This window comes from Zeus faber (assembly GCF_960531495.2).
Source record: "Zeus faber genome assembly, chromosome: 1".
Taxonomy (NCBI): domain Eukaryota; kingdom Metazoa; phylum Chordata; class Actinopteri; order Zeiformes; family Zeidae; genus Zeus; species Zeus faber.
The window spans coordinates 32529090-32556694 of NC_137193.1; the positions used below are offsets into that span (position 1 = coordinate 32529090).

At 43.9% G+C, this 27605-nt stretch overlaps 1 protein-coding gene across 1 annotated transcript; it reads right to left on the minus strand.

Moving 5' to 3' along the window:
• Positions 1-10150: 10150 nt before the first annotated feature.
• serinc2 (serine incorporator 2) lies at positions 10151-14991 on the minus strand. The gene is made up of 10 exons (XM_080004912.1): positions 14867-14991; positions 13368-13529; positions 12559-12746; positions 12354-12433; positions 12105-12242; positions 11684-11853; positions 11490-11580; positions 11211-11367; positions 10910-11125; positions 10151-10797 (listed from the first exon to the last, which is right to left on the minus strand). The coding sequence occupies exons 1-10, from the start codon at positions 14903-14905 to the stop codon at positions 10659-10661; spliced, it is 1380 nt and encodes a 459-aa protein (XP_079861038.1). The 5' UTR covers positions 14906-14991; the 3' UTR covers positions 10151-10658.
• Positions 14992-27605: the final 12614 nt, after the last annotated feature.

Genomic DNA, 27605 nt, shown 5'->3' on the forward strand with positions numbered 1-27605 from the left:
TATTTTGGGATGGACGACACGCCGCTGACAAAAGGGCTCATTTACTGGAGAATAAAAAAAATAAAAACTGCAAGATGCATAAATTTAGAGTCACTTTGCCACTAGCCATCCAAACCCCAGAACAATAGCAGGCCGGAGTTTGGGGAGTAGGGGGCACAGAACGTAGAATGGGAGGCATTGTGCTAGAGGGGTGGGGGTGGGGGGCAAGCCTGAAATGGAAAAAGGGAAATACTAAATTTAGCAGAAGTGACCAGCCACTCTTGCGAAGTTTGACCTCCTGCGGCTAATTCAGGCAACTCCTTTGAGTGGGTGTGGTCAGAGAGAGAGAGAGAGAGAGAGAGGGAGAGAGAGAGGGAGAGAGAGAGAGAGAGAGAGAGGGAGAGAGAGAGAGGGAGAGAGAGAGGGAGAGAGAGAGAGAGAGAGAGAGAGAGGGAGAGAGAGAGGGAGAGAGAGAGAGAGGGGTCGTGACACACACACACACATTCTGACAGAAAACTGTGACATTGTTTGCATAAACCAGCTCTTATTCATGGTGACATCAGCCTCAGCATTTGGGTTACTATACGCAAGGGTTGCAAGAAAACTTTTGGACCAAATGGGGAAATGACAATGTTTCCATGATAAAGTATAACGCTATTGATATGTATTCATAACTAGGGCTATGGGCTAATGAAAGGAAACATATACATTTTTAATAGGGTATATGGAGACCTGTTTGACCGGGGTGGCCCAAGTGGAGCACGGCATCATTCATATATTGGTATTTACTGTATATACTATTTATAATTTACAATATAATTTCTTACAGCCCTCCGTCTTGGAAATTAATGTAATGACAAATACTGTTACAAAGTGCTGACAAAAAAGTTTTAGCTAATGTATGACTGCTTGTTAAACTAGTCTACACAAAATTGGAATTAGGGCAATAATGTCAGTTCTGGCAGACAACTTTTAGATTTACTTTAGTTTATCTTTATTTATTTTGCATCGTTTGAGTTTGGCGTCTGGGTTCTACTGCTCATCACTCCCGGTGAGGTGTACAACAAACATAAACATACTGAGCGAGATAGAAATATAGGAGTGATGGGCTCTAGAAGAGTAGAGCCCTACAGGTGGATGCAGGGGAAGTGGAGGGAGCGCAGCAACGCAACAAGCAAGACACAAAGACAAGACACATTACATTTCACTGCATATATGTATGGAAGTATGTATATGTATGTGACAAATAAAAATCTTGAATCTTGAATCTTGAACAAAGCAGGTAGGGCAGGAGGGTTTGGATGCTTAGATAAACATAAGGGCGAGGAAGCGTGTGGCGCCGTCAGGTTGTCTGACAGAACTATGCATCATTTTTGTGCTTCTGTGAGGATGGACATCACCCAATTATCTGGCTTGGTCGATGTTAAACATAACTGATAGATGCATTCAAATGCTTGGGCATCTTTTGGTATTTAAAGAATAGGTTGGCCATTTTTGGCATAATTAAAGGGTTCATAGTACAACCTTGTTGGACTACATTTAAGCACAGTGAGGAGCATCAGCAGACAGTATGTTTCTCACTAGTAAAGTGTTATAAATGTGTTAAAAATGTGTTATAAATGATGGGAACCCACATTTTAATAAGGCCTGGGTTGAAAAAATGGCGAACCTATCCTGTTAAAGCAATGAGGGAAACCCATCCTAAGGAAGGCCAAAACAATCACACAGTGACCTATGACCATCTTGAACCAAAAGGGCTGATTACAGAGACTGTCCGTCTCCCGCTTAACAGACAACCTGGCACGCTCGGCTCTCGGAGATAGAGTGGTGTAATGCGGTGAGGGAGCTGCCATATGCTCTTTCATTTCACCAACAGTGAATCAACAGGCGGCGATGGGGAGGGAGTTTTACCGGACATCAAACAAACACAACTCAAGGCAACACCGCCGGTTAAGGATTTCACCCTAACTGAACAGCCAAGCAAGGAAATAATCAGGGACGGTGAATGGGGAGGCTTTTGCCAAATACCACACACACGTCACATTGGATGGCCGAGGAGAGATCCACCGTTTGTTACATAAAACAGCCTGCGGTCCGGTAGCATATAGTTAGTCGTAGGACTCTCCATCTCCCTCTCCCTCAGCGGGGGAGAAAAAATGCCCTTGATCTACAATGACAAAGTGGACCGGAGGGAGGGAGGGGGGCGATACACGCTATCATCAGTTGTCCCCTGTTTACCTTGGGAACGCAGATAGTGGACATCTCAACACGCGTAATTGTGTTTTGGTGGTTAAAAAGCAACAATCATGACAATGACTCAAATTGTACATGTTTTAGTCCTATGTCGCAGGGAATTCCACGCTAGGGTGGCTGCGGTGATCAAAATTGAGCCAACGATTTTACAAAATGTTTATTTTATGCCACTATTCACATTGTAGACTTATAACCTTCTACTAATCCAGAAGAGCTAACGATTGATATTGAACACAGGTGCATAACAATATGGGTAGAAAATAATATTAATTTGCTTGAACCCAACTGATGGAAACACACCTAATTTACATTTCTCACATTGGTTTAAAATTCCCTTGGAATTTATGATGAAAACATACTGTATGATGAGGATGTGGAATCTAATGATTTTACAAAAACAAAATGCCATCAGACCAAATAACTGAGCTATGACTCTAGATCCTAATTCCTGATTCTAGATTTGGCTTGGACTGCATTGGACCCAGTCAACATAAATTGGGGAATGAGGATCGTGATGTTGATGTGGACGTGTGAAATTCCTTGTGATTGTTATATGTGATTTGGGATTCTTTTCATATACAGTCCAGCCTTCGTGTGAGTGTGTGTGTGTGTGTATGTGTTGGTGTGGCTTGTGAATGGGGGGCTGCAACTGACAGGCCTTCTGGTTGACAGCCTGTTCTCTCCACAGGGGGCACGGGGGGGCACAACACCGACCTCCAGGGTTCAAACTGTGACATCCAAGCCCTTCTCTGGCCAACACCCTCCCATTCCCATACACGTAATCGCACGTGTGGGTGTGATAACATGCACACACATGCAGGCACGCACACACACACACACACACACACACACACACGCACACAAACAAAATCCACAATCATATCACATCCGAGCACAAGGTGTTTTCACAAGGTGTGGGCGAGTGAATGCATAGGCAAGCAAATTTGCTCCGCATGATGTATGCAAACACACACACAGGTGCCCATGCGCGCAGACATAAGGTGGCCTTCCACTAATGACGATGAGTGGGACAGTGTCGATTTCCGCTACCCGCCGTCCACTAAGTCAGTTGGCGGAGGGCAGGGAAATCTGTTCACTTTAGGACTGTTTGGACATTTCAGCTGAGGCCGGGGCTGTGTGTGTGTTTGTGTGTGTGTGTGTGTGTGTGTGTGTGTGTCTGTGTGTGTGTGTGTGTGTGTGTGTGTGTGTGTGTGTGTGTGTGTGTGTGTGTGTGTGCACTCTGTGATTGATGACCAGGGCCATCTTGGGGGAGTCCCCGACCGCATTGCCCCAATCTCTGCTTTCCCCCCATTACAAGCCACAAAAAGAGCCAACGGTTGCCACCCCTAACATTGGACATACCATATTTTAGCGTGCCCGCACGCGTATGGCATACAGCTCCACGTTTACTCAACACATGTGCGCTGACCATTACATGACACGTGCACAAGCGTAACTCACCGACTGTAACAACGACAATAGGGGGAAGTGTAAATGATTTATGGCCACTGCGCAGTAGTTCCTCAGTGGGACCGAAGGGTTTGGATAACATGTATTTGGCGGCACTGAACGGGGACATTCGCAACGCCTCCAAATTAACAGTATACACAATAATATGTGATTATGTTTAACATGTTGAATAGAATAGACTACACTAGATGTAGTCTTTTATGTAAGGATAGAGTTTGTATCGGGAGTTATGAGAGTTAATAATGGTATTGCCATTACTATTGTTTATATATATATATATATATAAACTGTATAGTACGCTTAAAGCTGAAAAAACAGTGTGTATTGGATCTTAACAGTGTCTTCAATAGTATCTGTGAGTACATATCAACCATCTAAACACCACTAAACAGTAGTATTATTCAATGTTTTGACAAGACGCCTCTTAGGTATATACTGTATACACCCACGCCCTTTTTTCTTCTTTTTTTGCAGTCACATTTCCGCGGCGGCCGCTGTTCTGCCAGGGTTTCCGAAGAAGGATGATGTATATACGACACGAGTTCTTCTCGCTTTTTGCTGAGCGCCGTAGAAACACAGGAAGAAGGTAATGTGGTTGCCTGTGAGGAAAAAATAAAGTGTGCACATCCCTCCCACCACTACCACCACCCTTCACCTGCGTCCAAGGACGCAGTAATGACTGACACTTGAGGGATGAAGAAGTACCGGCAGCGTGAATATCAATGCCAGGCCTTGGGCGCCCCCCCACGAACGGAGGGACCTTTTGACAGGCCGGCGTAGTCTGTTCCGCCACCGTGTGCATTTTGGGAGCTGGGAGTCAAGGAGGGGAGCGGAGGTGGAATTCCCTGCGGGACCTGACACCGAGCTCGTGGTGCTCTCTTGAAGCCACTGAGCATTGTGACTTCATTGGCCAAAACTGTGAGAACCATTTGGGCTCAGAACCTGTCTAGAGTAGAGTAGAGTAGTAGAGTAGAGTATCTAGAATTAGAGGTACACAACAATAAGTACGTTACGCCGCCGCCGCCGCCACTCCACAGCAAAGCCGCAACGTTGTCATGGTTTCTTGGCACAAACAGTATTGAAGTGTTCCTTTTTCCGCTACTATCAAGGCACACGTGTCATTCCCCTCCACAAACAACTGGAGCATCATAAACTGAGACTACAGCTGTTGCGTCCCATTAAACCCTTGTTTACAAAACCCTGCAGGACTGTTCATAGACGGGCCCCTGGGCCTGAGAACGCCAGAGGGGACCTGCGGACCGACATACGTCGCTATTCTGTCGACTGGATGAGCTCTTGGGGGCCCCACGGTGTTCAGGAAACAGTCACCTGCTTTGCTGCTTTGTCCAGAAAATATGTCCTCTCTGTCCGTCAGGCGTCTGGCTCAATTTATTTCCTATTATTCAAAAAAATTTTGAGGGCCTCTTTGACCATAGGCCCATCCCCCGGACCTGGGCTTGGATCTCCACCACGACACAAAAGCTGTCCAAAGGAAACTCCATAATCTGACCCCTCTGCAGTTAAAACAGCCTGTAGCTGTCAGGACTCCATGTCTCAATATTACATTGCCAGTGGCCGTTAATGCCGCGTGATGTGGCATTAACAGCAACTCTGCAGAAAAGACCTTACGAAGAAGTCATCTATTAAACTGTGAGGACCATAACCAATAACCATAACTAAGTTGAAATTGTGTTTTATTTATATTTTATTATTATTATCATTATTGAAATTGTGTTTTATTTATATTTTATTATAATTATTATTATTATTATTATTATTATTAATAAATAATAATTATAAAATATAAATAAAACACAATTTCAACTTAGTTATGGTTATGTAATGTTATTGGTGATTTGATTTTATCCCACAGCTGACCAAAGGGAAAAAAAAGCTGATTCCCCAGAAGGGGGATTGTTTCCCGTGCATGACGTCACACGGGCAAGAGGAGGCTTGTGTGGTGTCATTTGTAGATTGTGGTTAAAATGCACAGGGACACGAGGGAGGGGGGAGTGTGTGGTGTGTGTGTGTGTGTGGGGGGGGGGTGCGATAGAGATAAATCGCCTTTGAAATCCCGACGTTTGAAACGGGATGCCACGCAAAGCAGAAAAAATAAAAAATAAAAATAAAAAAATAAAATAAATAAAGCCATCCCTGGTGGAAAAAAGCACGAGTGTTTTCGGTTTCCAATCCGCAGACATGCCTGCGTCTGAGATCTTCCTCCTCCTCCTCCGCCTCCATCCTCCCCTACAGCTGCCTCCACATGGACAATGAATGAACCCCAGCTCGGGTGAATAACACCACTATACTGTAGATACTGTACACACTATATTACACACACACACGCGCGCACACACACACGCACACAAACACACACACAAACCCTCGTACATATGATGCGCGCAATCCGTGAACAATAATGAACTATAAAAATGAAATCCGTTGCTCGCAGAACAAATGCAATTCGCTGCACCTACTTGTCAGCACGGGCCTATTGCTCTGACGCTGGCACATGCACTCCCACACCCACTCTCACGCACTCTAAAACATCCAAATAAAAGATGTAGAAAGATCTATTCTCTGTACCGTGGGCGCCTGGGCTGCGGGACGACTGTGGTGCTGCGCTCTTCTTTCTCTGCGCTCCCTCCACCTTGTAAAGTTGATGCTGCAGTTTCACGCCGCGCCAGCAGCATCCCCTCCGCGCACGCACACACGCGGGCGCGCACGCACGCACGCACGCACGCACGCACGCACACACACACACACTACAGCACGCCGCACACATCTGGAGCGCAACACAAACACGCTGCCTCGATGATCCACGTGCACACGACGCACTCGCTCTCTCTCGCTCACACACGCGCGCGCACGCATGCACGCACGCGCACACACACACACACACACACGCATACACATGTACACACACATGTACACACACACAGGCAAGACGAGCGGGATGCCCCGCCCCCTTAAAGCTACACGGGGACGGTAATATGAATATGATCAAATGTGGACTTTTCAGTGATTTCTAGATTCAATAGGTTTATTCGGCACATACATATACATACTTTCATACATATATGCAGGGAAATGTCTTTGCAACGCACCCGGCGATTATGTCAACAATAGTGACTAAATGGAACATAATAGCTCACCTAATTCCTACATAACTAATTAACTGAAACTAACTGATTCCTCAAACGCAATGCAGATAGTGAATAGAAGAATATTATTAAAATATTATAATATACAAATAAAATAAGACTCAAAAAGAGTTTAATGTGATACCGAAATACATTCATCATTGTATTATTATTATTATTATTATTATTATTATTATTATTATTATTATTATAAGTTATAATTAATTTTTGTCACATAATTATAATAATTACTATTACAATGTAAAGATACATGAATATGTATGCATGTGTTGGGGAATTATGATGGTCAGTATATTCAATATTGAATCTATATATTAAATATGGTCTTTGGTTTTTGGACTAATCCCATATATCACGTAAATTTCCATTTGTATCAGTCCTCGGCTCAGAATGTCTTCCTTACAACGCTACAGATCTGAGGGTGGTCTTTCGGTCCCAAGTTTCAAACACTTCTTCTGGACTTTTGTACTTCGCCCCCTCTCAACATGGTTCAACCCGAACACATCAGTCTCATGGAGGCCTGTGGAGGAGAGGCTCGCCTTTCCCCGCAGGCAGCAAGATTTGGTTCACACTGCTATACCACTTAAAGGCCCCAAGCTACTTGAGGGCCTATTGTTTCCTACCTTCTTTCTGTGTGGCATGCAGCAGAGAAAACATCCAAAACATGGCAATTTAATGGCCCAATTTTTAACAACTACTCACTTTTCACTGGAAATGTCACCTACTAGTTTCCTGCCTGGAGCAACAGAGGCATACACATCTCAAAATATATTTTTGATGGCAATGGTCTCCGCACCTTTGACCCACACACTACATATAACCTGCTTGGGTCCTCTTTCTTTCTTTTTCTCCAGTTAAGGTCCTCCATTGCAGGGCATAGGGCATATTGGTGTCCCCAGGAATACAGAACCCATCCCTCATGCTTTGCATAGCATATAATACAAGGAGGATCAAACCAAAAGCTGTGTATCAGCATGGTACTCTCTATTTTCTATGGAATCCTCCAAGAACCCTGATTATCAACAGATCCGCTTGAACTTTATCCATAGGACCTATCTTACTCTACTCTCCACCCAATGAAAATTATTCCCTAGGTTCTTTTATGCATACGTTTTGGGAGTGTGGTGTTGTGGCGGATTTTTGGAATCAGGTGTCCTCCACACTGTCAAATATGTTGGGAACTGTAATGCCATGTTCACCCACAGCCATGGTCTCAAATGATTTCCAGTTATCATATGCTGGGAAACATGTTACTTTTAGTAGGTCTGATCGCAACAAATAAGATGCCGGATCTCCGCTGGCAGCCTCCTCACACACTTACACATACACAATGGCTAAACACCTTTCTTGATGTGACTGTTATAGCGCTCTATGGAGCTAGAATGCATGGTGTAAGTGAGAGAACTATTACAGAATGTGCCGGTGGATAGGATAAGGTAAAGGAGCTATTAAAATTAGGGTGATATCAATGTTCTGCCTGTTTCATACAAATATGATGCACTTTCAACACTTTAACACTAAGGTTTAGAGGGAGAGTGGGGTAAAATATTTACAAATATTACTATATATACTGTATGTGATGTGTATTGGATGAAATGTCCTCGCTCTCCTCTGAGAAAATTCACAAAAACATTTTATCTATAAAAAAGAAGAAAAATAGCATATTTGACAATAACTCTAGGATGTGTAGTGTAATCTAACCCAACTCAGATGATTGTATGGATTTCCACTTTAATGGTGAATTTATTGAGAGATTTTCATGTGGAAAAATTATGGAATTACATGACATCAAAGAGAAATTGAGTTCCTATCTTCTATTCTGTCCATTTCCATTCCATTCAAAATGCAGTAAACTGCATAATGACATCAACAGACACACACACACGCACTGTTATTTTGAAGGTACACCAGTATGTGAGCTTAAAAAAGGAGAACACATAAACCACTCTAATGAGGACTGCCGGGGCCTCCCATTAGTGCTTCTGTGCACCGAGGCTCCATTGGAGTTTGTTTTCTGCACCTGGGTTCCTAGGTGGGTTAGATTTTTCTTTTTTTAACACCCCTCTGCTCCAAGGGGATGGTTACTGTTGACAAGCCCGCACAGTGAGGACAGTGGGGATGAGCACACCCATATTGACGCCCTGCACCCATGGGAGTGTTGCGCCCCAATTAAGAGCACAATCCTAACCGGCTTATGTAACTGATCATTCCAAATCTCTCTCTCTCTCTCTGCACTGAGGGCCCCAGTGTTATGGCATTGCCCCTATCCCACCCCCAATTATGTAACAGCATTAGGTCCGCTGCCTGCTCACAGCTGTGCAAGGGGAACACCACTATTACCACCAAGCATGCCACCTATGTCGATGGGGGTCACTTGAACCAGAGAGGGCCCTAGCTGTAGGGATTTTCAGATACCAAACCTCAAACGGTGATCTGCACATAGACACGCTGTCAGATTAGGAGATAAACCATTCTGGCAGTATGGTGGAGGTATAGCCCAGCGTTAAACACAAAAAATGATTTTTAAAGTGACCTCCACCTTCTAAATAAAATGGAGACATTTGTTATATGTGAACACATACTTGACCAATAAAGCTGATTTTAATTTGCTGATCATTAAGTTAACATGCAAATACAATGTATTTTTAGACAAGCACTGGCTTCTACAAGCCTGAATTGTTAAGCAACTAAAACATGGCGTTTTTAATAACTTTGCTGCAATTGGAAATGTGGCAAAGCAGAGATTTCCTTATACCTCCAGTGTAAACAACTTAAAACATGACAAATTAACACTCCATTTTTTTTTCTGTCTATCAGGCATTTGCCAGTAGATGTTTAAGGAATCCCCTCTGAGGTTCGGCATAAAAGGCCAGTCTTGTGTTCTAGGGCCCTCATCATGCTGATCTTGTGATAGCGGGACTGGGAAGCCCTTATCCCCTTGTATCTGTGCGTGCGCGCACACACACACACACACACACACACACACACGTTAACAGCATCATGTGAGCAGAAACAGGAGGGGTGCCGACTAGGATTTCTTGGCCATACACGATGACATCATGTGTTTTCTGCTCGGATACCCTGAGGCGATTGAGAAACATTGGATTCCCACAAACACACACACACACACACAGCACTTTTGTACCATGTATAGTCAGAAGGAATGTGTAGAATAATTTAGTCTTGGTGCAAAGAAAAGACTTCACATGACATGAGAACATCTGATTTGAGGCACTACAGCCCCACCTACAGGTGACCATGAACATCTTCAAAAATAGAGGGAATACGACAGCTAATAGTTTTATTTATTAGGTTGGAGTAATGCAAAGTTACACCATCAAATCAATATAAAAAGCATTTAAAAGGGGTGACTAATGGTCCCCTGAAAGTGCAAAATGGTTTAAAAAAAAAAAAAAAAAAAAAAAAGGCAGAATCCTAAATGTTTACTGTTAACAGAAGGCACATGTAAATGTAGTGAAATATTATTTTCAATATCATTATCAAAAAAGTTGACATACAGGAACTGAATGTACAGCAAAGCTTATCTGGAGCTTTTGTTTAGGTAGAGCTAAAATATAAACATTTGGATGACACTAATCTGAGATAAAAATATAATAAAAATAAATCATCACACAAAAATAAATCATTCCAAAAAAAAAAGTATTGCAATTTCTAAATTTGAAATTAGTGCTCCTTCTTAAAGACCAGAACAAAACTATAATCCAAACATGAATGAGTCGATTTGCGGTGCAGATAACAGCTGATTAGCACGGGGCTCGTTTCGGGGGCGTTTCAGTTGAAGTCCCTGTTGGGAAGCATCAGCGGGGCCACCAGCGTCCACAGGTAGAGCGCCAGGCCCAGCCAGCTGGAGCTGATCTTCACCCACACGGCCGGCATGGCGCTCTGCATGGCCTGGTAGTCCGTGTCAGGCCTGGCGGAAGCGGAAGGCACATTCTAACTGTTGTCTAGATGTTCAATGGACTAACAATATTTGAGTGCAAAATAGCATGACATGGAAATAACAACAAAAACCAGACACTTACATATACCAGTTGGTGAGGGTCATCATGATGTAGAGGGAGGCCAAAAACAGGCTAAAGTGAAAGAAGGAGTAGCTGTACGTCACACTTTCCTCTTCGTTGTCCACCGCCCGCCGGACGCCGTCCTCCCCCGTGGCGGCCTCGTAGTCGGCAGTCAGTCCCTGGCCTTCCTCTGTCTGCATCAGCTTGTTCACCTGGGTGTTGTTGGACGAGCGGATGCTGCCAAAGAAGGTGAGCGTAAAATACATGCTGCTCGATGCTTCAAAAGAGAGGGTTGGGAACTCCAGCGAGTGCAGCTGCCTACCTGGCGTAAAGGGTGCAGAAGAAGAAGATAACCAGCCCCACGATTCCCTGAGCATCCCACCACTGGACCTCACCCGGGGCCCTGGTGGGCACGGGACCAGGGGCGGGGGTCGGAGTGCCCGTGACCAAGGCCAACAGACTGGGGTTACACTGGCGGTCTAATGAGAGGAACGTTAGCAAAAATAAAATAAAATGAAAGGAAGAAGCTGGTAGATGATAAAAAAGAGAAAAGAAAAGTTCATTCTAAAGATGGCAATTAATTAGAATTGCTTTCACACACTGGGGTTGTTGGTCATGGCTGACCAGGTGATGTACATGGTGTAGAGGGAGATGAGGGAGGACTGCAGCAAGCCTGAACTGGGCTGGGCATCCTGGAGAAAGAGAGGACGGAGAAAGCAAACAGCGCCAGCTTGTCGTACCACCTTGTCTAGCAACTTGGGGTCGGGCGCTAAAAGGACAAAAAAGGTGCATCACCTGGACTTTTGGCACGATGGCCACGATGGAGATGATGACGCAGAAGATGAGGTTGAGGCTGATGAACACCTTGTGCTCGGTGCAGTCGTCAGGTTGGGTGTAGAAGACGTAGAAGAGCACCATGGCGGCAAAGGCGAGGGCGTAGTGGATGAAGGTGAACGACAGCAGCGCTGCAACAGACAGAGCAACAGAACATGCCTGAGAAGCACATGTGGTAAAATACTGGTTTTGTAAAGGAGTGTTTGAATCTTTGTATTTTGTTTGTGCCGTCTATTTAAAAAAAAGAGTTCAGGTCTGTGAAGAGCATGGTCAGGTCTCGTTGACAAAAAAAAACGCCACAATGTTTGCGTGTACGCTTTGTAGTCTGATCTCACACGTGTTAAGTGATTACGGACTGGCGGCCATCAGAGGAAGTGGCTACCTGCGAACCAGCACTTGGAGTTGCCGTCCTCTGCTTTCTGCAGCCAAGACTGGTTCCAGGTGTGGGCAAAGTCCACCAGGAGGATGAGCTGGATGATGATGAACATGAAGGAACCAACCACACCAAAGTAATACCACACTGGGAGGAAACCAGAGAGAAGGCTGATGAGATTTTTCTGGAAGGTTATGAGCGAGTGTTTTCACATTCACATTTCACATTTTCACGTGTTCTACGTTTAAGACAACTTACCTGTGTTGAAAGTCCCATCTGGAATGTAGAAGGCCCCCACAGTTATGCCCACCAGCATAAGAAACTTGAAGAACCAGAATCTGCACATACACAAAAAAAAACCCCAAAAAACATGGCAGCACGTCAGCCAGTCTGCAGGAACATTGCATTACACAGATCCGCCCACCAGAGGGAAACATTGCCTGGACGAGCCAGAATGCAGTACCCATTTTGGATGGCTGCTCGGGGGTCCTTGCTGCTGCGCACACGAATCATGATGATGGAGAAGAGGAAGAAGAAGCAGGCCATGGCGAAGCACATGCGATACACGGACTTGTAGCCCACAATCACGTCGCAGTTCACCTTGTTCTCCAGGACGGGTATGGTGGCCCCACCCACGCAGAAACCTGGAATCTGAGTGTGTGACAACAAACACAACAAGAAGGCATTGCATAAGAATTAGGTCAAATCCAACACTTGACGGTCTGGAAACGGCAGAAAAGGAGCAGAGACAAAATGGTTAAGGCAAAGTATATTTGAGCCTGAGCCTACTTATTATATTTTTATCGCCTGATCACAATTATTTGAGCTGATCGCCATCATTTTGTAAAAAAACAAAAAACAAAAACACAACATTCAATTTCACAATCATGTTTCCATCCAAATAAAATGGTAATTCCCAAACATTCCCATCAGTTGGGTGGGGACAAATTAACTGTCCCCCTGAATTGTTATGTTCCATTGTTTGAAGTCACAAGAGGGATGTGTAATATTACACTAATATAGGCTTATGCTATAATAGTGGCACACAAAGAATAATTTAGTTAGAATATAATTGTTTATATGACAATTGATTGCAGACCATCAATCACATGTGTTTTTCATGATTATGACAGCCCGATTCAGTGTTTTAAATAATCAAAATTCATCCTCTTCTGTTTACAAACAAAGACACTGTTGATTAGATGTTTGCTCCCACCGGTCAGGGGCTGCATAATGTGCATGTAATGTTATGTATCGGCGATGATCCAACACCTTTTTTAGCTGCGTCTCCATCCCTGGGAGAATCATTATGACCGACACGAACGTGCCGAGCAGCAGGAGGATGGAGAAGGCCAGCCGGCTTACTGTCGAGTTGTACGTGGAAGGGCAGCATTTGGACAGGAGACAAGGAGCTGAGCCGCACAAACAGGACGCCTGAAGGGGAAGGGGAGGACGGCGAGAGGAGGAGACGAGAGGGGAGGGGAGGGGAGGGCCCATGAATCACATCTGTGCAAAACCGAGGGCAAGGGTTCTGGAATAATCAGCGTAATGCATGCGTGGCCTAAATTGTCTGCGTCTGTGGATGCAAGAATACTATGTGATAATTGCCACGGCAACTGTCCGAGGCAACAGGCCACCTCCGGCCCGCAAGACATTTAATGTGACCCGACAGGGTGATATTTATTAATCTGGCCGGCAAATCATTTATTCAAATCACAATGATTAATTAATCCATACACATGTACTTAATGTTTTCAAAATATATAAATTAGAATTAAATAGATCATAACAGTACTATTTCCAACAGGATTACGATGTAATTCACTTATACGGGAGAAGGAAAAAAACAAAACAAAAAAAAAACAGGCCGGTTTTCACTTGAAGTTCAACATGGCCCCCTAGAAGAAGACAACCTGGTCAGTGGCCCCTCATCTTATTTGCATTTGAGACCACTGTTGCGCAGATGATTGCACATCAGGTTTCTTAGGTTTAAAAGGTATATTGTGTTATTCAAACTAGGCTTTTTTTTTGAAAAGGAGACTTAATTACCCCCCCCCCCCCCCCAGACTTAAACTTTTGCCCATTGGTCCGCATTCAAACACATTGAAAAGATGCAGCAGAGGGGTAAGTTTCTCAACGCTAACAGTGAAGTGGTGCTACGATCAGTTCTCAATGAGTGATCCTAAGTTTTAAAAGGGGCTAATCATGAGATCATCTCAAATATATTATTTTAAAGTATTCTTCATACCTTTGTGATCTAAATGAATTATAGATAGATAGATAGAGACAGAGAGGCAGAGAGAGAGAGATGGGCTAACCCTAACCCTAGTCCCAATGTCTCGATGTTTTATTTCAAAACTAGTTTTGTCTACAAGCCTAATAATTGCACAAAACACGTGTCCACCCGCTGTGATTAACGTGTACCAACGTGATGAAAATCCCGGAATTATAACCACAAACTACTTGTTTAATGGGCTTGATTTACACGCATCGGGTACGAGACGCACTAACGCATAATGGAACCCGGAAATGAGGACTTTTTCGGGATAGACTCGTGATTCCTGCTCGTAAACATATCAGATTTAACCCACTTCCCATCGTCACTACACTGCCGATCATACACGATATCAAGTATGTCATTCAACTGTTACAATTAACTTTACTAGATGCCTGTAACCTACAAAAACAAGTTCGCAAACAAAACGGAGTGTTCTTTTAAGTTAGTCTCCGAAGGAGCATTTTAACGTTTAGTTATTCGTGTAAACACTTACGCAGCTTGCAAGCGAGCACAAGGCCATACAAGCCCCCATCTTGTTCAATCCCACTCCGATCAATAAAAACAAGAAATCGAGGAAAAGGCACCAGACGTTTTCCACGACAACTTCCCCCAACGACAATTAAGAAACTCCTCCCACCTTTGCCGCTGAAACCCAAAACCAATGACGTGACGGTTCATTCGATCTGTCAATCTAAAGTGTTGACGAATGAAGCACTGATGCGCGAAAAGCCAAACACGCCCCTTTTCAACGCTCGACATATATACAGTGTGTGTGTATATGTATATATATATATACACACACACACACACACACACACACACACACTGTATATGTGTATATATATATATATATATATATATATATATATATATATATATATATGCACACACACACATACACACTGTATATGTGTATATATATATACACACACTGTATATATATATATATATATATATATATATATAATAAAAAATCATAAAAATATTTTTGAAAGTGTTTTAAGTGCAAATGGTGTGTTAAAAAAAATAATTACAGTGTTATCTTAAGAATCCAATATTATCAGTGAAAATGTGAGTTTTTCACAATAGTTCCCCTTTAATTTAGTTGGCTGAGTCACACATTTAAGCCTTTAACTCTTTAGGAATGTGCTCAGCAATAAATACAGTGGGACGTGATAACAACAGAATAAACTCCGGTTAAACTTTTCGTAATTAAACAGATATATATATAAAAAAAAAAGAAATCATGTGTGGGGGGGGGGGGATGTGTGTGAAAACGAAGTTCAGACAAGTGAGTATTCCCTGCGAAGCAACAGCGGAGGGGGCATATGCACCTGCATGGTGCTCCATCTGCTGCTGTCTCTTGAGGAAAACACAAGAGTGAAGCTCTTCTCACCTGCGAGTGACACACACACACACACACACACACACACACACACACACACACACACAGTCATCAAATGTTCAAATTCGTTACAACACGCATATATGCAATACTTGACAGGGTACTTAACAGGTAAACCAACCTGTTGATTGACAGGCTTCGCCAGCAGCCACAGATACTGCCGCTTATCAATCGCTTGAAATAAAATGCACCTTCTCTCCTCCGCCATTGGACGGCACTGGGCCGCTACCATTTTTTTTTTTTTTGTAGGGGCGTTACGCTTAACGGCACCTGGTGTTGCTCTCTCTGGTAACACACAAAACGACAGGGTCAGTGTACGTCACAAACCTACCATGGAGGCTACGTAATAACATTCCGCTCCTCAGCGACAACGAGACCCCGCTTTGAATCGGGTTGTTTTGGACTGCGCGGACAAGACGCGCCCCCGCCCCCTCGACGAAAGGGACCCCCGGACCCCCCCCCCCCCTGTCAATTTCGAGAACGGGCACTGAACCGCACGGGTGAGTCAGCGTGGGATCAACTCAATTTATTCCTCCGAAGCCGCGGAGCGCTGTCATCCGTTCCCCGCCGGTGTGTCGTGTCGACGAGGCGGGCGCCGTCCAGCCTTCCGTAGCTTCCTGCCAGTCCCTGGAGGTCATGGTGGCCGGAGGATAGTCACAGTCCTGGACTTCTTGGCTTTTCCTTGGCGGGAGCGCACTTACAGTTGGTGAGTGTCCGCCGCGTTGTTGCGCACGTACAGTGACGCGCGGGACGAGGCTCCGCCGCGACACGCTGGAGAACCTGCTGCGCCGGGAAATGTGCTTTAAAATGCATCTTAATCGTGCCAAGCTGTGGTTCTCAACGTGGGCTCCTTCAGGGGGGCTCCCCAGCGAAATGCTCAGTAGTTTAACTTTACCGCTATTAATTGACAATACGTTAGCGCCGTTGTGAATGTAAAGCACGGAGACTGTTTTGATTATAGTTCCACTCCAACTACAGTATAGAAAGGTGTGGGATTTTTGCACCGCGTCATATCGAACAACAGAAATCCTCTCAGATTGGGCTCCCAGAGACAGACATTTCAAATAAATCAAATGGGGTCCGCGGTCTGTAACACATACAATTGAGGGTCCTTCATACGAAAAAGGTTGATAATATTAAAGGATAGATTTTGAGTTTCTTTAAAGCATGTGAGGACCCAGCAGTTGCTACAGTTACCTATGCAGTGTTTACCACCTGTGGCAGAACTCGGTTATTATTAGGAGGCCGATTGTGTTCACGGGTGACGGAGTGATTACCCTCTCGGCTGTTCTAATTTAATTGCAATAACTCCGTAATGGCGGTGACCTCTCCCATCACGCCGGACTTTGCAAGGAAAAGGCCATTTGGATACCGCAGGCTGGACACGGTCGACGGGTAGTGTCGTCGTATGGTTTCTTAGGGGGGACAAGGACATTTTGACCATCGCGTTCGCAGATGCGCGCATCGGTTCATGAACATCCTTCCCTTCAGCCTCTTTAGGCCTCATGCTGCCACATAGATGCACTAATCATAAGAAAAACACTGAGGCATTTGTCTCCTCCTTGTCATACTGTGTGTGTGTGTGTGTGTGTGTGTGTGTGTGTGTGTGTGTGTGTGTGTGTGTGTGAGAGAGAGAGACGGGGTAATATTATCTCCAGAGTATCATTTTATCATGTCGCTTCCTTTCGTAAGCCACACCTGGAAATGCCATGACATTGTCTGATAGTTGTTCTGTCCTGTCAGGAAAAAAAGTTAGAAAATACAGAACCCTTACTTTTTACACTGCCACTGATTTGAGACCATTGTGCAAACCAGTGTCAAAAAAAAACAATGAACAACTCTCAGAAATATGCTGAGTTCTCAGTTGTTTACAGTAAGGTGAAGGGGGAGAAAAGCAGGACTATTGAGGATTAGTCGACTCTGCTCATCATGTTATGTCTCTGTGCCTTGTCATCACATTCAACACAGCCTGTATGTGCTGCTCCCACTGGCTTAGTTTTATATATATATACGTATATCTATATATATATACACACACACACACACATACACTTAGACACACACAGCTTCACATTGTCACCTCCCTTTTGGGGTCAAACCTTTCTTCAAAACCCTGGCTCATGACAATTGGTGCAAAGAGAAGTGATGACAGGTCACATGCCGTCCCCCTCGTCCGTTTCCATTCTCTACTTCCCTCTTTAAGTCAACCAGGGTTTTGGTGCCATGATGTAAAGGTGTTAATCATCCATCATTTACTAGTGAGTGACCAACCCACTGATCCTCCCCAAGAGCCTCTGTCTGTCATTCACTGAAAGGCCACCACTCATCAGGGTTACTGTATATGATTTCAATCAGTTTGTGTGCTCTTTCGCAAAGAAAGATATGGTACCAAGCCCAAGGAGAACCATAATGAGACCATGAAGACCCATGAATATTTGAATATTGTGGTTCTTTATTTGTTGATGGTGTGTGGTATTACACAGCATTTTAAAGACCCAGTGAACCATAATTTTTCTGTTTATACTCCCATCAGGTACCCTGATTTCCTGACATGCATATTTGCTCTATTGCTCTATTAAGACTCTTCTGATAACCAGCTGAGACTCTAAAGTTTGTCCTCACACAGCTAACCTCATGTGAGAGGCGGCCCCCCGTTACAAACATGCTATTAAGACCATAGCTACTACAATGAAGCCAAATAACAGAGCTTTCTTCGGAGCTTTTTCACCCTAAAAATGTGGTCATCTCTTACGAAATAGAAGGCAGCGATCTGTTGCCTGCTGATTAGAATTTGACCTCTGCGGAAGTAAATCTAATTCAGATTAATATGGCGCCTTTGGTGTCCTTTTGAGGGTTGAAGCAGCTGCTCCTGTGGTGAAATACTAAGTCATTCATTATTCCTCTGTATTGACCAATGACCTATTAGACTTTCATGCAACTCTGCGCCTCTATAAAGCCCATTGCCCTTTACTGTGACCTATGGGTGGTTGCCATTTGGAGTTGCTTCTTTTATCTGTCCGGCTACTGAAGGTGTCAGTCAAGCCGCTGGCAGCCGCAGGCTCTCTAGGAGAATGCCCGACGGAGTTGTTTTGGGGACGGATGATGATAATGGGAACAGAGAGGGAGCTGTTGGGGTCAAGCTGCTCTGACACTAAACCTCCTTCCTGCCCATTTCCCAACATCTCACCCCCAGCAACTTCCCTGCCAATTTGAATGAGGGGCTATGACCTGCCTCACTGGGGAAGATATGCTTGTTTTTTGTTTTTTTAAATTTTCTTAATGCTGGTTCCCTCAACATATTAAGGAGCAGGGAGACTGACAGTTTAGGCTAGACGGAGACAAAGTTAGGCTCGTGCTTTTTTTTGAGAGGGGTTTCTGTATATCAAGCAGACAATGTGATTAAAATTTGTGTTCGCCGACAATTACTGTGAGCAATTCTGGGCTGTCCCAGGAAATTAGCACAACGTGCAGCCCACTCCAAATGGCTTTTCAGACATTAATCGGCTGACAAGTTAATTTGGTTGATTGCCCAAATGGAGAGAATGTGAGAGGTGCAATTGGCATTTGAATTGCACTTCAACCAGGAAAGTCAATTAGGTTTTTTCACCACGGGCACCTCTTTAATCACAAACAGTAACAGTGATTTTTGGATTTTTACATGCAATATTCAACCGAGATGAGTAGTCTTGCCCTGAGTGACAGAAAAATTGCTGTCGTTTTTTGTTTGTATGTATGTGACCTGCCCCTCTGCCAGGGGCCATGGGAGAGAGCACGTACCCTCATGGCCATGTTATTGCACATCTCTGCGAGGGGGGAGTCACAATGTGTCCTCGATTAAGACACATTCCAATTAAATAATCTACTGCTGACCTAGCAAGTGTTTCAATTAATTCAACATTGAATTAAAGAAAACGCTGTCAATTTAATTTAAACCACATAGTCAATGATTGATATATGCCACACCTCACAAAGATGTGTTCTTGAATAGATAAGAGTGGCAAAAATTAATTGATATAAATATCAGGGAAAGCCAAAATGTAAATGAGTTGTTGTATTGAATTGGCAAAGCGTTATTAAATTGAGGTGCACTTTAATCTTAAAATTCATGAAATCAGTTGCTGGTTCATTAATTTATTACCTAATCAATCTTATATTTGAATTGATGGCATTTCAGGATAAATCATTTATTTTATTTCTTTCCTTCTGGTTTGTAGAATAGTAAAATTTGGCTTTAACATGTGGAAACTCAGATTTTTATCTCTCAACACTGAGGAGTTTTTAAAGCAGGAAATGGATTACAGAATTATCAAGATGGTGTCAGTGAACTGCTTTTGGTTAAAGTCCAAGTTAAACTGGTAATCATCTCACCTTTGCTATTGCTATTGTAAATGATGCAGTTAGCCTTTCCTAGCAAAAATGCAAAGATTGTGCATGCGCAAGAATGGTTTCTAATGAAATTATGTAAGCTTGCGGTGTAATCCACTCAACACAGACTCTTATAGATTATGGATTATAGATTTTATAGATTTCCACTTTAAGTTACTTTTCATATTTCCAAAAGGTGTTGCATTTCTTAGTTTGAGTGACAGATGAACACTGTGTTGCTGGGAGATGCGCAGTGTGCTAATTACTTACGTTAGGTGCCTCTTACAAGGAAATACCATTTATTTTTATCAACCGAAGCCACTATTTGTCCCTCCCCAATTGATGAACATGCTCTGCTCAAAGAGTATACACAACACTCACAGGGGATCACTCCGGTGTCAACTGTCCCCCAATAATGTCTTGGTTATCCCTTATTTCTGATCAGTTTTTTCTTATCTACCTACACATCCAAACTGTAATTACGTTGAAGTAATGTCATATAATGGCTACTGTTTATGCCTGCCTACAGGGAAATAATATAATTATAATGGCTAATATTTGACCAATGAGGTCATTCGTACCCAAAGTGTCAGATGATGCCAAATCTTTTTGGGTAATGCAAATTTAGATAGCTTAGACCATATACAGAGCAAATGTCAACAAAACTGCATTTTAATTTCACTTGGACTTTAAAGTAATGCTGGCATGTTTACTCTATACAGTGCAGAGAATAATGTAAATGAATAATAACTGTGGGAACCTCTCGACCAAATCCACTGTCATGTTGAGCCATGTCGTGTGCCGTCTCTGTGCTGTGAGGCCGTCAATAAAGGCCCTGCCAGGAACTGCAGCCAGCTCAGTCTTTTTTCTCAAAGTACACTAATTGACCCAAATTACTGCCTATTCGTTTGTTGTGGCTGAAACCTCTATGATGTACGAAATCTATTTCACATTTGGCAACAAGACTATGGAACGCCATTTGAGTCAATATTAAATAAGTAAATATGCCTATGAAATAAATAAGTGTGTGTGTGTGTGTGTGTGTGTGTGTGTGTGTGTGTGTGTGTGTGTGTGTGTGTGTGTGTGTGTGTGTGTGTGTGTGTGTGTGTGTGTGTGTGTGTGTGTCTGTGAATGTAAACATATTAATGAGTAAATATAGATAAATTCATTGTTTTTATTTCAAAAAGGGCATTTTTCAATTCAATTTCAATTTTTTTTATGGATTTGAGGGGACTTTTATTTCATAATTCCACATTTGTATATTTAAGGGGACTTTTATTTAAAAATGCCACATTTCTATTCCTTAAATGCAAATGATGGGGCGTGGTTATCTCACAGATTCAGAGCCAGCGGAGAGAGGGGGCGGCGCTACAACAGGGGTAGGACTAGGAGTGGTTGCTCGGAGCTGGTCCTCAGTTCCTGACCTCTGTTGGAACCAGCGGCCGGGAGGGAGTGCGCCAGTCACGTTGGAGGGCCACCACCCGTCTCCGCTTGACCGGCTGGACCCTGTACACCACGTCCAGCAGCTGTTCCAGTACAGTGGAAGGGCCGGCCCACTGGCTCGATAGCTTGGGGGAGAGGCCCTTCTTTCTCTCCGGACAGTAGACCCATACTTGGACCACAGGTGGTCGATCCCAGGCTCCTCCTGGTAGCGTGCTGATGTGTCCTTGAGCAAGACACTTAACCCCCTAACTGCTCCCCGGGCGCCTCTACATGGCAGCCCACTGCTCCTGGATACGTCAGATACTAGGATGGGTAAATGCGGAGAAATTGCGAATTTCCCAGTTGTGAGACTGGTAAGGGTATATAAATAAACAAATAAATAAATAAATAAATAAAAAGAAAAGTCCCCTTAAATAAATAAATGTGGAATTATATAATAAAAATCTCCTGAAATTAATATAAATGGTCTTTTGAAAAACGTTCTTTTTAAATGTAAATTGTTGTTTTTTTGTTTCTTTCTTTTATAACCAGAGGGCAGGTGAAATCACAAGAGTGGTTCAGGGGCAAGTGATGTTGTGGGGGAAAAGAAAGCGGTCTTTGGACTTTTGTTCTGTAAGTGAACAGGTCTTCCGGGCCGCAGCGTAGTTAAGTGTTTCATTGTGGTGAACTTTTCGGTCATTGATTTTTACAATTCGCCACAGTTGAGCTGCTCACAAAAGGGGAAATCCCACACATTATTTCCAAAAGAAGAAGCCTATAGGCACATCAGAGGGCTGTGACTACAGAGCGGTGGAGGACAAGACCCCAATGATTTACCTTGGCATGGAATGCACAAATCATCTAATCTGAAACAACTGAAAGTCTTTAGCGGCACGTCTTCTGTTTGCCGGGGCTCATGAAACATGAAAGCGGAGTAGCTACAGCCTGAGTCAAAGACCACGGCTCAAGGGGAAAAAACGGTGATATTCTGTGGGGGAACCAGAGCGAGATCTGAGGGGAACATGTGTTCTGGCGCACTGTCTCATTCATTAGATCAGTCTACCTTTCATTATCTTCTCTTAGACTCTCTCTCTCTCTCTCTCTCTCTCTCTCTCTCTCTATCTCTCTCTGCCCATCTCAAACCACAGTCTGAAATGCACAACGTAGCCAAGGCAGGCTGTGCATCACTCTGTAGCAGACAGCGAAATAAAAACAACAGATTTATTTTCATGAGACAAGCGCCAATGTACACAGTGTTTTGTCTCCTTTTATCTGCCTTTGCACCTCTCCTTCATTAAATCAGCTCCCCGTGTAACAATGCAGCTGTTTCCATGACAGCAAGTGCACCTAAAGCTTTAGGTAAACAGTGGGGGGTAACAAACAAAAAAAAAATAAAAAAAGATCGTGGCAGGGGGAGAGGAAATGATCTCAACCAGGAACAGGGGGGTGGGCTAAAAATAGATGTGGAGTAATCCCGGGCATAATTTATTCATCCCAAACTTGCCACGTCTTTGGCGAATCTTTTAACATGAGTTTGCCCAGCGGTGAGTTCTCTGATGGCAGGATGCAGCAAGAACGGGAGTGCAACACACTGTAGACTGCTATACACCGATAGTGAAAATGAGGGTTGTAGTACATGCTCTTTTTTCAACGGGACATCTGATTTTATTCACATCAAGACAGTCTAACAGTCAGCACTCATTGAATAGACACACTAAAGAATATTCAGTCGTGAATATCATTCACTATTTCTACCGACTTAGCGGTAGAAGTAGAGAAGGGGAGGGAAGAATTTTTGAAAAGACGAGTGTTGAGTGATCTTTTGCAAGGACTTTGTGAGTCTCTCTCTCTCTCTCTCGCCACAGTACTGCATGTCGCTCCCTCTGTATTCTTCCCTGTCCAGGGTCCTGAAATGCTCCCAATGAAGGGCCCAATTTTACTTGAATGAGCGTTTCCGGTAGTCGGTCCCCTGCAGCGCACTGAACATCAGCTAAGTACACCTCTGCTTCATGGCGAATTGAACAAGGCATGGACTTGGACATCGGAGGTGAAAATTTTGACTTTCGCTTTTTGTATTACTGTAATTCCCCCTGTAAAGAGAGAGAGAGAGAGATGCTGGAGACGGGTAAAGCCTTTGCACATCCAGCAATTGAGCTTATACGAGGAAATGATTTTAGCTGTGGGATTATTTTAACACAGCGGCTCTATAGAATGAAAGGCTTTCTCAAAACACATAATTTGAGGCTAAATTACAGAGGCCAGTGTGTTTGGAAATAGTCCCAGTCGCAAATTGCCACATTAATGTGCTACCGTTTAATCACAGAGCTGTCAAATGCTTGTAGTTATCAAAGAGAAAAGCAGCATGATGCTCATGGGTAAACCATCTTCATTTGCTGTTTTAGAGACGATACTTCCGACTACATTTTTAGAAGCTTAATATAACTTTGATAAGATTATCCCATGCCGTTTTTGCTGCATATGAATCACCTGCTAAAATGGAGCTTCAGTTTCGGATCAGAAGGAATCAGCGGTCTGATTTATAATTTGCTTAGTCACTACAATTATCCACGTCATTATCCGTGAAAGATATTCCTCTGATAAATGTTGCATCTGTTATGACGACCCTAGTTCATGCTGTTATGACGGGCCCTAGTTTACGCTGTTATGACGGCCCTAATTCACACTGATGTGACGGGGCCTAGTGGACGCTGCCCTATTGTAGTTCACACTCTTTATGACGGGCCCTAGTTCACACTTTTATGACGGGCCCTCGTGTTAGCTGTTATGACGGGCCCTTGTGCATGTTGTTATGTCGGGCCCTCGTGCACACTGTTATGATGGGCCCCCTTACGGGCTGTTATGACGGGCCCTTGTGCAGGCTGTTAGTTCAGGCCGTCGTGGGCGCTGTTATGATGGGCCCTCATGTCCGCTGTTATGATGGGCCCTCATGTCCGCTGTTATGATGGGCCCTCATACCGATGTTATGACGGGCCCTACTGTAGTTCACACTGTTATGACGGGCCCTCGTGCACGCTGTTATGACAGGCCCTAGTGCACACTGTTATGACAGGCCCTCGTGCACACTGTTAGAACGGACCCTCTTGCACAGTGTTAGGACGGGGCCCTCGTGCACACTGTTAGGACGGGCCCTCATGCACACTGTTAGGACGGGCCTTCATGCACACTGTTAGGACGGGGCCCTTGTGCACACTGTTAGGACGGAGCCCTCGTGCACACTGTTAGGACGGGCCCTCGTGCACACTGTTAGGACGGGCCCCCGTGCACACTGTTTGGACGGGCCCTAGTGCACACTGTTATGACAGGGTATAGTGCAGTGTTATGAAGCACACACACACACACACACACACACACACACACACACATGCCATTAGCCATATACCTGTATAACTTGTCTTGAAACTTATATCTTACACATAATAGGCTAATTTTACAATTACTTAGGACTAACATAACTAGCTTGCTGTGCTAATGTTACCTGCTGCATGGATCCACCACTGGGGGCAGCAATGCTGCTGTCTGTGAGCTGGCGAATGTTAATTGCAAAAAATAATCCAAAGGAACCTAATTTAGGGAGATTTGCTACCGTCTCCTCCTGTTCTTTTCTCTCATCTTTTCTTACTGCCGCTTTTATGTTTGAAAGGCATCACTGCTCTCTCGGCTTGCAGATGTGCTCAGCTTGCTTGTCAGTCTTGAAGTTCAGAGATGTTGCCCCTAAACCAGCTGTATCTCATTGACTTGTGACTCATCACATGATCAAATAGAGACTGGACAACATCAACATACATATTACCCAACAATCATCATTGCATATCTGTATATGAAAAGAAAACAATGAAAATAAGAAATGATTAATTTAATAAACTTTTTTTTTTTCATAGTTTATTTATAGTTGTGGGAGTCTCTACCCACATGTACAGGCTTAGGGAGAGAGACTTAGTGCAGCGCAGACATGGCGAGGACTATTCATATGGGTAACAGAAAGGCTCGCTGGTACACAGAAAGATAAACTTAAAAAGGATTGACAGAGTTCGTTTTGTGTGGACTTGCTCCGGACCGCAGGCGTTTCCGCCTCATGTGCCTCAGCTTCCCACTGAAAGACAAAACAACATTTAAGAAGACTCTCCCAGCCGGGTCCAACCTATCAGCGCTAATTAGGCTGATTGGGCAGACCCGGTAAAGTTGCGGCGCTACGGGGTGAAGCCAGCCCCTGTCACCTGCAGGCCGTAGCTTAACCACGCCCCCTCGTCTGCCACAATAGTTAATGCAGAATAAGCATATAATTGTGCTATAGATTGATGCTTACTTTTACCAAAAAATAAAACTGTGACAGAGGGTTTGCTTTTTCGAGGGCATATATAGCAAATGGCACCAATTCTAATTTAACAAGAGTTCTTCTTTGAATAAAGGCATATTCCCGGTGGCAATCTGAATCACTTGTAAGGGCTTCTGACCAGCACATTTTTGGAGGCCCGCTCTGAGGGCACCCCCACCCCACAGGCCCCTGTGCAACTGCACTGCCTGCACTGTCTATATTAACGCCCCTGGTTCCAATACTTAAAATTGGATCAGTACCATAAAATATTGAATTTCAGGTTAACTAGGAGCCCTTACAAAAAACACTTGTGGGTCATGTGAGTTGGCTGAGGTGGGGCACAATCCAAATGCCCCCTCCCCACAAGGTTTATGGGGAAACAACAGGCCTCACCACAGCTATTCACCCTTGCAGATGAACTGAAATTCGGATCAGCTCCAAGTTAGCTCCTCTAAATTTGATCGGCCCCAAAATTGCATTGGTTGTATTGCGCGATTGTGTGTTGTGAGGCATCCACGTGCGAAAGGGTAACAACGTTGGGAGATGATTTTGTAACTTCAGCAGATATGGCAGAAAGGGAGAAATCACGGATTAGAGGAAGGGATTAGAGATGCTGATTAGAGAGGCAAAGGGAGAATAGAGCCAAGGCACACGCATCTTCACAAAAGCCTTCATAGATTAGGAGCTACTTTAATTTAGTACATATAGTCTTACCGCACAATTTAAGTACACTCTCATAGGCCAGACAGTGGATGTTGTGTTTTCTACATTGCTATGTCAGAGGAAAACAAATCTGTCTACAGCACACGACTCTGACTGTTTTTGAAAATTATGGAATTAATAAATGAATGCTTCTAAAACCTCAGCCGCTTATGAAACTCAAAACTAGGGCAACTCACATCTTTATAGAATAGCCTTTACGGATTAGGCACGACTTTAATTTAGTACCCAGACTCTTGCAGTATGTGCACGCTTTAACAAGCCGCACAGAGGATGACGTGTTTTTATGAATGCAATGTTGGGATGAATCATTCCGCTATGTATGTGCAGTACACACTCTACCATATACTCGTTTGATTGAGTTTGATACTAGTTTTGACTAGGGCACGGTAAATTACTGTAGTCCATATGGAACATTTGATCAGGTAAATGTGCATAACGCTTGGGGCTAACAGATAGACAACCTGTAGCCCCTTCTTCTGGTTTGCTAGTGTGCACATACACACACACACACACACACACACACACACACACACACACACACACACCCCCTATATATCTATAACCTATATACACTTCCTTTGTCCAAAGGAAAGGCAGGAAACAGAAAATGGCCGAGTGCCAATGCACGGTTATGTCGAGACAAGCGAGACAACAAAAGAGGGACGCGGGGAGGGAAGGAGATGGTGAGAGAAAAGGATCGGACTTAGATGTCTGCCTGCCAGAGGTGCTTTTTCTACTTGTTGCCATAGCAACAGCAGTTCGCCGAGTGCCTTGTTGTGTGTGTGCATTTCTGTGTGTGCATGTGTTTGTGTGTGTGTGTGTGTGTGTGTGACAAGGAATGTAATTCCGCTTGTCATTGGTATAGCCTGGAGCCGACTCCCCAACCGCTCGTTGCCGTGAGACCAGACAGACACATCTCTGACTTTTGTGGCAAAACCTTTTCTTGTTGATGTTCTGCATGAGGAAAAAAAAAGCAATGGTGGC